General features: G+C 36.5%; 1 protein-coding gene across 50 annotated transcripts in view; it reads right to left on the reverse strand.

Moving 5' to 3' along the window:
- The window catches only part of rims1 (regulating synaptic membrane exocytosis 1), a 333,818-nt gene that overhangs the window by 105,746 nt on the left and 211,702 nt on the right, over positions 1 to 16,370 (reverse strand). For 22 of the 50 annotated variants that reach the window (XM_062981722.1, XM_062981731.1, XM_062981900.1 and 19 more), the window contains 8 exons: positions 13,521 to 13,567; positions 11,474 to 11,586; positions 10,064 to 10,197; positions 9,103 to 9,274; positions 8,701 to 8,857; positions 7,500 to 7,571; positions 4,984 to 5,140; positions 2,340 to 2,465 (listed from right to left, as the gene is read on the reverse strand). In XM_062981722.1, coding sequence (XP_062837792.1) covers positions 2,340 to 2,465; positions 4,984 to 5,140; positions 7,500 to 7,571; positions 8,701 to 8,857; positions 9,103 to 9,274; positions 10,064 to 10,197; positions 11,474 to 11,586; positions 13,521 to 13,567 — 978 coding nt within the window. The remainder of the gene's footprint in view (positions 1 to 2,339; positions 2,466 to 4,983; positions 5,141 to 7,499; positions 7,572 to 8,700; positions 8,858 to 9,102; positions 9,275 to 10,063; positions 10,198 to 11,473; positions 11,587 to 13,520; positions 13,568 to 16,370) is intronic. The other 28 variants (XM_062981928.1, XM_062981735.1, XM_062981938.1 and 25 more) reach the window with 4 other exon arrangements.

The following is a 16,370-nucleotide window of genomic DNA, read 5'->3' on the forward strand; positions in this document are numbered from 1 at the left end:
ATGTGTGATTTGGTGCTGTCTGGAAGCGCCCTGGGATACTAGATTGATACTTTTTTGGTCTATGTAGAACCACCCTAAGATTTAAAAGTTAATTCAAATATTTTTAAGACAGATTTTGTAGTGTTACCAGAAATGTTTTTGTTGGGGATTGTAGATAAAGAACTGAATAGTAAATATCCTGTTGTTCATCCACAATATCTGCTTCTTTGATACATAACTGCAACAAAAATACTGTTTGCTCAAACTTGGAAACAAACCGAAGCACTGACAACAGAATAATGAATTGCAAAAGTTGTTGTTCTGGGGCCCATCTACATGGGCCACTTAATGCAAGGCTTGTCTGGAGTGGCAAGAATTATAATTATTTAAAAAAATCTGCAGGAACTATTCCAATACTATAATCAACATCATAATCTGAACTACTGATAAAATTCAGTGTCAGTTTGAGAGTTCCTAATACAGTAGTTCTAAAGTTTGCTTCTAAATAGTCCTCTAAAGAAAGCCTTAAAAGTACAATTAGGCTGAAATGCCTTGGGAGTTTCTACTAATAAAAAAAAACCATTTCTGAACACCTTGAGTCATGTTTCCTTTTGTTTTCTGATGGCTTCCATTGGATATCGTCCAGTTTCAACTTCTTTTCTTTATGAAGATGTATCATTTGAAAAAGGGGTGGTTGGGGAATCTACTAAACACTATGTCAATACAGAGAGAAAATGTTAAATTAAATGTTAATCAATATTTAACTAGATTCATGTATGAAAATTATCTGGAAATGTTATTAGCCACAAGACAAAACATAATTATATTATACAAGAACAAAATTATCAAAATTTGTAATTTATACATCTATCTAGTAGAATACTACAAATACAAAATACTAGAACGGTTAGTAAGATATTGGGTAAACACACCTCACAAAGTAACCCTAATGTTTTGTATGTAAAACTGGTATACAACAGGAGAAATGAAAGGAAATGGAACAGTTTGAACATATTAAGGATAATGCAGTAATTTGTATCCTTTCTTCTATTCCTCATTTTGAAATACTCTTACGCGAGTGCTTTATTCCCAATGAATTTCCTGGTTGCTTTTCCTGCCAGAATCCACCTGGCTGAAAGTAAAACCAGTCTAATTTACATTGCTGCTTGCCTCAATTGACTACTCACTCAACTGACTGTGATGAAAGAGTGGGATGACAAAAAGCTGCCTTCAATTTAAAAGGAAATATTAAGAACTTTTGGCTTTTGCAAAATTCCAGAGGAAGAAGAAAGGTTGGAATGGGGAAGGAACAATTTTGACTATAAGACTAAGGCCCCTTCTATATATAAAACAGCTATATAAAATCCAGGTTATCTGTCTTGAACTATATTATATGGCAGTGTAGACTCAGATAATCCAGTTCAAAACAGATAATGTGGATTATCTGCCTTGATATTTTGGATTATGTGGCAATGTAGAAAGGCCCTATGAACCTAAGAAGTCTGGGTTAGCAATGACATCCCATAGATCTATAAAGCTGGAACCTATGTGTTGTATGTGTGCATACAGATACAAATGAGTGTACTGATATGTTTATACACACATATGTTAAAATAACAGCATAAACTTCCAATAGTACCTAAAGCAGAGGAGAATCATTCAGGAGAAAAACCACATTTGATCCAATTTTGAATAAAGGAAACGAAAGCATTTTGCCTAATTGAAATGACAGCCGAAGTAATACAAATTGTGTCACGGAGTGAAAGCTTCTTCAGAATAGACAGTCATGTTATTAAAGCACTATTGTAGGAAATATGCATGTATGGTTTGAGAAACATATCAAAGAATTGATTGAAAAATACACTGTGGCAGTGTAACTGGGTAAAGATCAACACTTTTGCACTAACCCTACATACAGGATATGTGGTCTTTTCAAATCTAGAACATGTTTATTCTAACTGAATTAAACGTTTCAACATTCTGGTCATGATGGTTCAAGGGTTAAAACTGTTTTGACAAGTACTGAGTCATGAAAATAAAAGTATTGTTAAATACACTCCAAAAAGCCTGTTTTATTTACATTTTCTGCTATTGTACAAAATTTGATTTTAGTAAAATGAGAAAAACAAACTAGTTTTAAAAATTCAATTTCAACACTGATGGAGAGCATCCTTCCATCTCATAACCACATTGGACTTCTAAGCATAAAACATAAACAAATCTAGTGATGTTAGTGGTGTTTGCAACGTTATAGGTATGATTATTTCCAACTACTGTTGTGGAATTGTATTTTCAGTGCCAGCTCCAATTACACATTTTGTTGTAGATTCAGATTGTTAAGATATAACAAAAGCCCATACCTTTCTTGATCGGACAAATACTGACTATCCATATCTCTGGACCTGCGGTCAATTGGGCTTCGGGAGGCATCATGGTGTCTAGTTGGAGAACGTGATCTTCTCATTTGATGAATTTCATCTAAACTCCTAGAAGTGTATATAGAAGCATATAAACACAATGCCTTTCTTCTTGAATAGCATGCTTCAAGTTTTCTTATTGATTTAATCAAAACCGTCATAGCAGAAGATGGGTATAAGTGAGAAATACCACTTCCCAACACACACCAAAGCCAGCTGGGGAGGGGACACTTTTGATTCTAAATCTCTGCTATGACCAAAAAAAAAAAAACCTGAATTGCTGTTTTAAGCAGTAAAATCTCCCTTGCAGGATACCACAGAATGAATATATTTCATTTCTGTTCCAGGAGATATGTATTCATCCCTACATATATTATTCACCTATTCTGTGCTATAGAATAGCTGGAGAACAAGGGAATCATGCTAGAGGAAATCAGATTCACAGCTAATTGGAGTTTTTTATCTTAATTCTTCCAAAAGTCCAATATCCTTATCAGTTGCGACAGTAGATCCCAACTTTTTGTCATTGGCTGATATTGGACTATGAATCCTTGAATTCCTAACCAGTAGATTCAAGGTTGGAGTTTCTTTAAGGCCCCTTCTACACTGTCCTAGAACCCATGATCTGACACCAGATTATCTGCTTATCCCAGATTATCTGGCAGTATAGACTCATATAATCCAGTTCAAAGCAGATAATCTGGGATCAGATCCTGGGTTCTAGGACAGTGTAGAAGGGGCCTGAGAAGTAGTCTAACAAGTTTGGAAACCTCTGCATTACACCATACTAGCTCCTCATGGATGCATGCAGGTGGGGTGGGATAGAGGGGACAGGACACTGAAAAATATACACCTTGGTGTAGGTCTCTTGCTTTTGACTGATACACAGATAACATCTCAGCGATTATTATGACTTACAGGGGAAGAATCTGGGGAAAACTGATAAGAATGGAGAGAAAGGAAGCAGGGATTTCAAAGTAAGATGAAAGGAATGAATTCAAGATTACCTATTAGTCAAATTATCACTTAGAGTAGCTACATATTATTAGTATGAATTCAGAATTTAGTAATACAGTTGGCATCAAAAGAATATACTCAACTGTTACTTCTTTAAATTGTTCAGTATGGTGTTGTCTCAGTAAAGTGAACTGTTTGTCTGGAGGCACCTGACATGTGAGGAAGCCTAGTGCTATATACGCATCAAGAGAATACCAGCTAAATATAGTGGTTGTGGGTTTTCTAGTTGTTAGAATACGGGAAAAAACCATCCCTATTTATTTTTCTCACAGTCATGGCTGCCTACATTATTTAAAAAAAAATTATGCAAAAGAAATTGATAACAGAACATCTTGGGGAAAAATCATTACCTGATTTATCATCCATTGTCTGGGCAATCTGTGAAACTCCAAATTTCACCCTAGGCCCCATTAACAATGCATTATATGGTCAGTATAGATTGCATACAAAGTAATTGAATGGAGATAAACTGCATTATATGAGTCTACACTAACCATATAATGCAGTTTCAAACTGTGCTATATGGCAGTGTAGATGGGGTTTCTCTTCTATTACCACCTCCTCAATCTTTTCAGCATTTATCTTATGCCTTGGACGTTTGTTAAGCCCTTTACATCTCCAATCTTGCTGTTTCATGTGGCTACCATTTTTCTGCCTTATAATATGTGTAAGTGCTTTTACTTCTCTTTTTAATATAAGTACCTCAACATTTAAGCAATTCTCCTTCCACTTTTTCCATTTCTACATGTAAGCAGCACACTTCCCAATCCAATGTTTTCCAAATGGCTTGAACTACAACTCCCATATTCCCTACACTGTTGACTATGCTGGGCAATGAAAAAGCCAGAACAGCTAAAGGGTGTTTGATTAAGTATGATTGTTTTTGAACATGGAAACAGGAAATGGTGAGATATTATTCATGGGGAAAAAAAATGAAATGACAGAAATTATTTTTGATAGAACAATTTTAGAAGAGTGTGACTGGGGAAATCTTCTGTTTTACTCTGCTTTCACATTCTTGAGATATTCACTAAGGAAATTAGAGCATTGTATATATCCTTTAGACACAGCATAGTAAAGTAGGGATTTTCTGGGCGCATCTACACTGTAGAATTACTGCAATTTGATACTCATTTAACTGCCATGGCTCAATGCTATAGGATCATGGCTGTAGTGGTTTGGTGAGGCACCGGTGTTTTTTGACAGAGAAGGCAAACTGACCTTGTAAAACTACAATTCCCACGATTCCATGGCATTGAGTGGTGTCAAACTGCATTAATGCCACAGTGTACAGGCATTCTCTGCTATGGCAGATCACTCCAGACAAATGGCTCATCACAGAAGCAGCCACCACTATGGTGTGATGATCACACAGAGAGAGTTTGTGCAAAACTGTCCAGTAAGAACAACACATACATGGGTCCAATTCAGTTAGCACTTCTGAGGTCCACTTCATTCCAATGGGAGGGAGAGATTTCAGTACAATCAGGAGGACTCAAAGGTGCTTGCCTGCAACTGGATTGTGCCCAATCTGGGTGCACAGTGAAAGTAGTTACACTGTCAAGCCTACCTCTGTAATGGCACATTTGGTAAACGAGAACGGGTCCTGCCCTGTTCGTCACCACGGTGAGGAGAAACAGATCGCGAACGATGATGGGTTGTTCTTTGCTGTTCTGGCACAGTTAACGTTGTAGATTTATTTTCTCTAGTGCTAGACCTATAACCTACTGATAAAAATGTAACAAAACAAGGTTAGTTCAGGTCAGCAACGGCAACATGTTCAATAGGGAAGCATCTCTTGCTCGTTATAAGATTTTCAGGTAGTTACTACTTAACTACTGAAAATCCTGAAATATCATGCAGTCTAACAGCATTATATATAAATGTATATAGAGAAAAAGGTACAAACATACATACAGGAGACTTTACGTGCAGACTGAAAAATCCCCAAGGGTGAAAAAGTGAACAGGAACAGATATAATACCTAAGGGTTAGATATTATTTGCCACAAGGGTCACTTTTTCAACTACTTAGTATTTTTAAATGAAACGTTTGCATCTTTGGCTGGAATACAGAAAAATATGTATTGATAAAAATCACTGTAATCCACAGAATTGCATAGGAGTAAGCTGTTTTGGGACTGAAGCCTATGTTCAAGTTTCATTTAAATTACCTGCAAACATAAGTATGGCATAGAGGTCATTAGACCCAATATGGCTGAATGTGAAACTACTCTTAGAACTTGATCTGCCTTTGACTTAATAGAAAGGTTTCTCTAATTGTGAGAAGCCTCACACTGCATCACAAAGCTGGATAGGCAGAAAGAACCAAGTCTAAGAGAAAGGTACTTGCTTGTAATCAAAACTGCAAATTACTAGCATAACATAAATGAAGGAAAACCTTAGATGGTGCTTTCTGTTCTCTTAGAAAAACTCACCAATGGCTAATTGCGGGATGTCTTTTAACATTGTTTTCTCTCACAGGAAAAACTATCCATGCACAAATGTTATGATGAATCAATCCCTCTTTATCCAAAAGGACATGAAAAATACAAAATTCACAAACTCTCTCAACAACAGGCAAAAAATGAATCCTGAGAACAAGTGTGTTTGCAACTCTCCGATCAATTTAAGGCATGATGATTTAAGTAGGACTTCAAATACTGATATCATTTTCCCTTCATTAAAGGAACTGATGTATGGATCAGACAGTACTGGTTCTTAGGGAACTCTGGACTCAGTGTTGAGTTTAAAGGAAACCATAAACCAAATATAATAGACTGACAGACACCCAAAGCAGATTGCATGCACTTTTCTCATATGTTTGCATGGCTGGATGGAAAATTGTGTGTGTCACGTTGCAAAAACTTTCCCTAGAATGTCCAATGGGGGGGGGGGGATCCTTTTAGAGTTTTAATTACTTGTGTTAAAACAACACTCATCTCCTAGTGAAGGTCAAGGTTTCAGATGCATATTATATAAAAGTACAGGAAATGAAAATACGTTGCTTTCATTCAAACAGTTTAGGCTAAAATGGAAAAACATTCTGGAGCCATTGGGATTAACATGTCTAGATATATTGAGACATAAGATAGTTCATTAGCATAAGACAAAATGCAGCTGAAATTATCCAGAATTCATGACTAAACTAATGGGTTGTGTTCATTGTAAAAAAAATTAGTTGTGTCCAAGTACTATGCCAAAATAGCTTTTTCTCCCAGTTTTATTAAATCGCCATTTAAAATAATGCTATTGTCTTTTTATGCCTTTGTTAAATAATATGAAAATAAATTCGTATCAGTAGATAAATTGTACAATATTAATTGGTCATATTGAGAGTGGTATATAAAGATACACCAGCAGAATAATATTGACTACAATACTAACCTGGCATAGCTACTTAAACATTTTCAAGCAGATTTTCTTGATCAGATGATAATCGGCAACAATGAAATGTTAATAAAATCTCAATGGCGATCTAAGATTGCCAACTTTGCCTGAGTGCAACCACTAAGGACCTTACTCTGCATTTACACTTATGAATGCTGGTGGGAAGTACAAGAGAGACAGGCATGCTTCATGCACTTCATATAAAATCATGCATTTTCAATATATTTCATGGTGAACCTGTCTGGCAATAAGCAAAGTGACCAAAATGAACCATATTTCAGATAGACTCATCATCATCATTCTGTAATATACAGAACGTATATTGAAAAATTGCCAAAAAGCAAACTTGACTCATGAAATATTCAGATGTAGGAAAGATCAGATGCTTGTTTTTGGTGTTTTTGGTTGGTTGGTTGATTTCTGTTGTACTTTACTGTTCTTTAAAAAGGTATGAACTACACTGAGCACTGCAAATGCATGGGGGGAAGGAGAATATGGGTATTTTTCATTAAGAAATAAAATTTAAGATGGTGCAGACATCACAAAAGGATCACCATGGAATAATGAATCAAACTATTTTCTAAAAGTATCATCTCTCAATTCATTGTTTTTCAAAAAAGAACATCTAAAATTCAAACTAGGAGGGGGGAGGTAAGTAAAAGCAAAGGATGTAGGACCATGCTCTTCACCCACGCACCTGAAGGAACTACTCCAATACCATCCTCAACATCATAATCTGAGAAGTCACTATCACTGATTCGCTGAGATCCTGTGCAACAGTAAGGCAAATAGATACCTGTATACTTGTTTCTTTTGTAAAGGGTTAAAATAAGTTTTAAAATGCCAGTCATTCTGGGAATTCAAATATGGGTTACATTCAAATTTAAATAGAACGTTTTTACTAATAATATAAGAAAACAATCATAAAATGAGTCTTAAAGAGATTGTGCTGTAATCTCTGGAAATAGTGTCTCTACTAAAGTGTTTGGTTAAAATAAAAGAAATGGCCACTCTGACACATCTACAGAAGTACAAAAAGCTGTGGCAAAAGTGATGTTAAATGCCTGTCCTGAGCTCCAGAGTTTGAGGTTGTCATAAGTCTGAAATGACTTGAAGGAACACAACAATAAGTAGAGCAGATTGTATGAGAAAAAGTATACCTCAAGTTACAGGCTTTCATCTTAGAGGTGTCAAAAGCATTTCCAAATGCTGATACTGAATAAAAAACTAGGTAGGTCAACATTTTGGCGATTTCAGGAAAAATGAAAACTGGATAATATACCTTGAACTGGTAGCTATTCTGTTTTATCCACATTCATTATTCTACTGCAGTTACAATTACTCACCTAAAACAATGGTTGCCATATGACTGGTAAAATTACTATCTTTTGATAACTCAGAATTCACACAGTTTTACCTTAACTGCTTTCATTTTTATGTATCTATACTCATTTTTTATAAATTTATTTTTCCTCTCCCATGAAGCTACCTTTTTTTTGTTCTAAATAACATTCAAGTTTCCCAAAGTCATTAGAAAGCCAAAGTATTCTGGACCTTTCATTCAACTGAAACATTTTATACAATGTTCAGTCACATTTACAGGACCATATTGGTTGAATTCAGTGCGTCCCTGGTGTGAAGGGACTGCATCCACACTATGTTACTATCAACATAGGATCCACTAAGTGGATAACATTGACATTATACACTCACTTTTGAAGCATGTGCCTAATTTCTAGGTGTTCACACCTACAGTATTTTTATGTGTATTAATGTTGGAGAAGCACAAATTTTAAAGAACATGTTGCAGATAATGTTCAGTTGTATCATACCATATTTTTATACCATAGTAATTAGGCAAAAGGTACTAGCAAGACGAAATGGAGAGCTGGACCTACTTTGTAATTTTTTGCTAGAGTTTTCTCCACCATGAGCATGTCTCCTTGGCATGAAAGGTGATGGCTGAGGCAGAGGTAGTGAGGATTCATCATGTGTCTGCAGCTTATACCAGTGTGGCTCATCATCTAAAAGTGCTGTCTCCAACTCTATCAGGATCTGTGGGGAAATGCAAAGCTTGTTCTTAGTTCAAACCAGAAAAATAAGACCCTTTAAACTAAATCTGTTAGTTTTAATTAGAGTAGGTCAATTGAATCAACTGATCCTATGTAAGTATTGCCTTAAAAGATCTAATTGATTAAGTGGGCCTAGTCTAATTGAGACCAACAATGAGATCTAGCCTTTTGAAATTCCATTACATATTCAAAATATAACTACTTTACAATGTCAACACATTCTTTCACCTCTCCAAGAAAGTCACTTTCTTCTTCTTGTACTCGTGGCTGATCCCAGACAGTTATTTCTAGCATCCGTTCTCTAAAATCTCTACGGTGCACATGTGAATAGAGAAATGTTTGGTTCCATTTTGGTTCTAAGCTTTTCTTTACTGTTTTGGTCCTTCTTTTACTCTTATCACTGAAACATAAAACAATATTGTAAATCATGGTGCAGAAAGCAAGTCATCTCGATTGTCATCTCATATTGCCGGTTTCATAACAGAGTGCTGATAGGTCATTGCTGGTTTGGCTGTGGGACTTTGGCTTCCATCCATTGGCAAGCGGTTTACAAAACGAACAAAGGGGCCATCGCTCAGTTTTGCTGCTTAGTCACATAGTGTTCCCAAGAGTACGCTTGGAACAGGAAACACAGATTGATATGTAGCCACTTTAAGTGGAGCCACAACTTGAAAAATGAAAGGAGTCCAGAACTTGGAAATATTGTTCTTTTGGTCTATAACATCCAGAATCCCCCGGTCTATGAATTACTATTGTCAGACAAACATATGGAACCATTAAGAGACTAGTCATTATCTAGAAGTCACCTATTAAATGTAGAAAGGGACATCAGTTGATTGTTTGGTGACCATGTCCAATTGGTCTAGGAAACATGAAAAAATCAAAGGAATATAAAAACAAACTGCACCCATAAGGATGGGGGAAAAGAATGTGTATTCAGAATATCTTACTATTTTGTAGAAAAGACTGGAGTTCTAGCATTCATCAAAATGATGTTACTAATTCTCATTAAGAATTGTCCTTTAGTCTTCACTGAGGGCAGTCTTAAGTAAGCATAAATTACTTTAAATATGGAGTTATTCATAACTTTTTAATGGTTTATATGAAACATTATGAAACATATGCTCATTTTAACATAACATTATTTTCAGTTGTTCATATAATCGATCAGATTTTACACTAGAACTACTACCTTCTGTCTGGAAGAAAATACATTTTCACATAAGGATTCCTTGGTCGTCCATCTATTCTAGGTGGCAGATCTGTTGCTTGAAGAACGTTCACTATTAACTGATGTCCCACTTTGTCATACCATAGTTTAACCTAAAAATATAAATGCGACTTAAAATGCATTTATTTGAATTCATTTTCTCTCCATATCTTGAATTTATACACTATCAAACCTAGAGACCCAGAACTGGGATGACAATATGATCACTGGGGTTGGAGGACAATTACCACTAGTACAAAGAATACAGCAGCTTGGCAGACTCATGCATTCCCACCACCAAAACACTCCCTCTTCCCCTCTCCTTCTCCCCCCCCCCCTCTCACACACATGTGTTCAGAATTGAAAACATGCTCAAATAGACATCTGAGCAGGAGGATAAAATCACAATGGTCCATACTATGTAACAACAGCTTTCCATAACTCCTATCTGAATGTATGTGGATTGGCTCCATCAGAAAGCACCATGGTGATATGTGGCTATGTGAATGAAGTTCTGTTAGACCTTGGATGTTCCGTGTACAAAGCACAACATGGAAGAAGTAAAATACTGAAGCTTTTTTTATATGAACATAAATTTTCAAGACAGGCCTTACAGATTTGCAATTCGTTTACAAATACTGTATAACATAAAATATATTCTGTACATAGGCTAGTCTGCATGCATGCCATATTTTAAAGTGAAGGACAATGTTTTCACCCATATATTTTTCTTTATTCAATTTCAGAAGCTATATTTTTCACCATGATAGAAATATCAGTACATTGCCTTATCCCCAAAATATAAAGTGAATTATAAGAAAATTGTGGAGAGGGGATCATTCATGCAAATAATCAGTCTGATCCTATATGTAGGCACCAACATCATTCTGAAAGAGTGCCAAACTAGGGGAAAAAAGTAGGGCCAAATTTGCTGGCTTTGCTGAAGCTCCTCCCAACTGTCCCACTAAATTCTACCACAACCATCCCAAATTCCCTGATAATGTGTGATGCAATGTCATATTGTTGAGAGCTCCTGAGATGACAAACCCTGGTCATCAAAATACTTCATCACACACATTCTGGGGTGGTAAATGGCTATTAGAAAAAGTGGTCCATGAGATTTCTTCTGGTGGCAAAAGAAATCTCCTTCCCTTTTGATCTTTCTGGTCCAAATTTGGCCCACACTTCACATGTATGTTTGCTTATAACTATGTGTTCTCATTGGTAGGAAGACATAAAACTATGTAAAGAGTGAAACTTTGCAGTTGCTTTTTTCTAACTATAGCACACTATGGGGAGTTTTAAAAATCACAACTGAACAAGGAAGGTGGTATACATTATAACAACAGAGGAATTATTCGCCCACTGTGAAAATAAATTTCCACTTACAGAGAGTTGCCCAGGTAGAACCTGTGGGGCATCTTTTAGGGCTCCAGGACTAGTAGGGGAAATAACAGAAATTGAAGGCCGTTCCATTTTTTGAGATTCAAATGAACTAGAACCTAAGAAAGGGGTTGGGGTGGGGGAAAAAACACATCAATTTCATGAATATTGTAAGATGATTTTTCTAATGCTCCTTTAGACAATATCAATTAAATTTCAAATGTGCTTGCAGAATCACCTCTTCAAAAATATCAATCAATATAGAGCTAGATAAGTGCCAGGAACTGTTGATTATATCAGCCCTCCATGTGATTCCCTACTAACCGGGCCCATTCATAAGCTCCTGTGTCCCCCCCATCCCACCCTAGAAAAATTGACGAGTCCCAAAATTTTGAGGTTTAAACAGATACTACCTTGTAAGGGGGAGGATAAAATGTAGCAAAATGGGTACAGCATCCCCCCAAGAAAGGGACACTTAAGGGAGAGATAAATGACCTTGGGCTGCATGTGACCCACAATCTGAAATTCTCCTAGACCAGTGGTTGACCAGTCACATTAGAAAGGAAATCCTTCTTTCCGTATGTATAAAGTGAGGGTCAAATGATTCCTCTAGCAAAAATAACAGTAACAATAATAATGATAAGAAAAGGAACATAGTACCTTCCCTTTTTAGCCCATTTTCCATAGCTGCAGAAACTTTAAAAATACCATGGTAGAAAGAAAAATAATACAAAGGGGAAGATAGGGAGAGAGGAGATAGGAAAAAAAATGAAAATTATTGTAAAAATCAATTAAATGTTAAGATTTTAAACAAAATGTTAAACTTTGAATAGAAGTGAAAACAAAACAAGGAAACTGATAAGGCAAGAAAATCAATTTTTAACTTATTGTGATGTTTTGCACAAGTTCCTTTTCAAGCTCAATATCCCACTCATCCCTAATCATGAAAAGTCAGAAATAATGTTGCTGTAGTGAGGAAATTGTATTTTATAAAGGAAAAAGAAGTCCTAAGAAAACATGTTCAGGGCTTGCCATGGGGGAAAAAAGCTGGGTACCTTCCCCAGATTTTAACCTGACAGGGGCATCAAACAGAGCTAGTGAGTGTGGTGTTGGTCTGTAGTATTCTGCACAGGGAGTAATGTCATCATTTTTTTTAATTTTCTTTTAATTTCTCCAAGTATAAAACGAACTTCTGTCAATTAACTCTGTGGCATTTTTCTCTGTTTCCATAAGTTCGTATCATTTATAGTAAGTAATGTATCTGTGAGAATGGCTTTCCTTTGAGGAAATATTATCATGCACTACAAATAACTGACACTATTTAATCATTCTAAAGCCAAAATAAACTATACATTCTTATCTCTTAAACCTAAAAATTGGATTGGGGACATTGAAGAAACTGGCCTCAAATATAGTCATATAATATTGATATCATATTGATGATTGTACTGTGCATTAGTAGGAGAAGAACAATGGAGCCTTCAGATACTAATACTACTAAATGCTAAAATTTACAAATTGGTAGAGGACATGCAAGTAAAAGAATCTTAAGTACTTGTAGTGGCATTGCATATACAATCTCCAAAAGGGTCCTATTATGATAGTTCCTTAATGAACTGATTGTACAAGAACAAAAAAGAATTCTCAACAACCTCAGTTTTCACATGGAACTTTAGAAATAGTGGGAATGCCGCCCGTCAACATGCAGAATTCCTCTGAGATGTATACTGAGCAAGGAGAAGAGTGAACTGTACTCTTATCAGACAACTATGATCATTCAAAAAAGACCCCACTGGATATTATGAATTGCTACTGTTTCTTATCCCATGCATTTTGGGCAGAGTCCTGCACATCATCTAAGCAGATCTCACTGATACACATAAAGGCTCTGCATAAAGGTTGTACTGACCAAGTCTTTGTAGATTAAACCCACTGATGGCAAAACAAGTTTTAGGCAATGACACTGCTAACAGACTGGATATTGCAGAATTAAATCTTATGGACAAATACAGTCTCCTATCAAAGCAAAAAAAGGAACAAAGTGCATACTCACTAGACTCTAGTGGAGGATGAGAAGTCTCAGGAATCCTTGGAATGTCACTAGAACATACATATGGACACATACAAAAAAGAGGGGAAATACTGAATGGCTGGTTCACAGAACAAATACATGGCCTAATTTTCAAGGGATACAACTCAGAAATTACTTTAGTGCCAATGGATCATCTAACATGGGAAAGCCCTCAAATTTTCACGTATGCCCCTGAAAAATCCCAGCTTCATGGGTCTTAGCCACTTTTAGTAAAGTCCCATCTACAGTGCCATATAACACAGTTTCATAATGCAGTTGAACTGCACTGACCTGCATTATATGGGTATACATTGCCACAAAATGCAGTTCAATGCAATCACAACAGTTGCTTTTACTTTAATGTATATCTCAGTTAGACAGAAAGAGGTGATTTACAACAAATGACAATTCACTCTTCCCAAGGGACATGGTAGGTATACTTTTTGATGATTATTATAATGATAATGATGGTGATGATACATACAGCAATTTCTGTTTGAACACCATCATGTTAATATTGTGACTGGATATTCCACAATATTTCAAAATCACAGGACAAAAAGAAAGATGCGAGAAAGGATAAAGGTAGCAGCTAATGAGAATAACTACTAATTCTAGTTTCCCCCATCACAACATGACACAAACTGTAACTCACTAGAAGTTTTTATACACACGTCTGAAGGAGTTTGCTGAATGAAACCTATGAAAAAGTCTTACAATAACAAAGAGACAAACAAGGAAACAAGGAAAATTAAACAAAAAAACTTAAAAGAAAGTATCTCAATATAAATATGAAAACTATATATAACTATATGCAGTAAAACCTCTGTACCCATGGGAAATACATTCCCAGATGGATTACAATTACCCACAATTGCTGAGACAATCAAATATTGTTAGCTGATTTCTGGTCTCCGCATATGTAAGGACCTAAGGATTCCTAGAGAGGTATCATCTCTAGAAATTTGCAATGTCATCCAGCGCAACTTGATGGAAACTTTCAGGGGGGGAAAGTATACCATAAAATTGCATGGAAGATCTAGCAAATTCCCAGAGAAATCATTTTCCACACACACAGGTATGTGAAACTGCATTCATGGGTTCCATGGTTACTGTAGATATTTAACTAGATGTAGATTGCAAACATTATGCATTGAAATCAACCAAACATATTATTGTCTGGAAAAATCTTTTAAACATGGGGATAATTTAAAATTAGGATTCCAGATTCATTATCTTAATTCCCAAAACTCATTTTGAGATTTTCTAAAATTGGATTGTTTCAGAATCTAGCAGGTGTCCTGAGGATTATGAAACATTGCTAGCACTTTGTAGGAGCCATACCCGACATGTATGGATGAAACCAGGTTGCACCTGTGGCCAGTGACTTTACCAGTGGCTCTGAATAGAGGGAGGATTCCAGTTACTATTATTCCCAGTGGTGAACAACTGCAAAGAGGGGACACATTCCTCTGCACAAAATACCATCTTCCTCTTTGTGTGGAGAACCAAACTGATATCAGGGGACGCTAAAACTGATGAGCAACATCTCCAAATTGACATTTATTTTGTGAAATTAATTGATGAATGTAGCTGAAAATTGGAAGGAGAAACAATATGCCTCATCAATGAGGTCTTCCAGTGAAGAGCTCCTGCGGTTTCTCATGGGTCTGGTTGGTGACAAACAGGAGAATAGCTTTTTGCATATCAGCTCCCAACCTATGAAATGCTCTTGCATCTGAAAATACACATGATCATATTTTTTCCCAATTTTTACTGAACTTTATTTTCAGGCAAACATTTCATGCCCAGCATCCTATATCAGTAGCCATAGTAGTGGCTTAACATTTTCTAGGGTCATGCAGCAGGGGTGAGAAAAATCAAATTGTTCTATTATTTTATTATAACACAGCAAACAAGATAGAGATGCTGGATTTTGTATCGCAAAATCACAAGTCGAACACTTCCCAAGTGTCTAGGGCTGTGTGATGTATTTTCGGATGATGTGTGCAGATCCCTGTAGGGTGGCCTTTTGCAGTTGGCAGATCGCAATTTTGTCAATGTCTATTGTTTCCAAATGCTGGCTGAGATCTTTTGGAACGGCACCCAATGTGCCGATCATCACTGGGACCACCTGTACTGGTTTCTGCCAGAGTCTTTGAAGTTCAATCTTGAGGTCCTGATAGCAGCTGAGTTTTTCCTGTTGTTTTTCGTCAATGCGACTGTCACCTGGGATGGCAACATCAATGATCCAAACCTTTTTCCTTTCCACAACTGTGATGTCTGGTGTGTTGTGTTCCAGAACTTTGTCAGTCTGGATTCAAAAGTCCCACAGTATCTTTGCGTGCTCATTCTCCAATACTTTTGCAGGTTTGTGATCCCACCAGTTCTTTGCTGCTGGGAGGTGGTACTTGAGGCATAAGTTCCAATGAATCATTTGGGCCACATAGTTGTGCCTCTGTTTGTAGTCTGTATGTGCGATTTTCTTACAGCAGCTGAGGATATGATCAATGGTTTCATCGGTTTCCTTGCACAGTCTGCATTTTGGATCATCAGCTGATTTTTCGATCTTGGCCTTAATTTCATTTGTTCTGATGGCTTGCTCCTGGGCTGCAAGGATCAGGTCTTCTTTCTCCTTCTTCAGTGTCCCATTCGTGAGCCATAGCCAGGTCTTCTCCTTATCAGCTTTTCCTTCAATTTTGTCAAGGCACTTTCCATGCAATGTTTTGTTGTGCCAGCTGTCAGCTCTAGTTTGTAGTGCGGTTTTCTTGTACTGATTCTTTGTCTGCTGTGTTTTGAGGAGTTTCTGATTTTTGACTTAAATCAAAGCAG

Source organism: Anolis carolinensis, chromosome 1 (genome assembly GCF_035594765.1).
Source record: "Anolis carolinensis isolate JA03-04 chromosome 1, rAnoCar3.1.pri, whole genome shotgun sequence".
NCBI classification, from domain to species: Eukaryota; Metazoa; Chordata; class Lepidosauria; order Squamata; family Dactyloidae; genus Anolis; species Anolis carolinensis.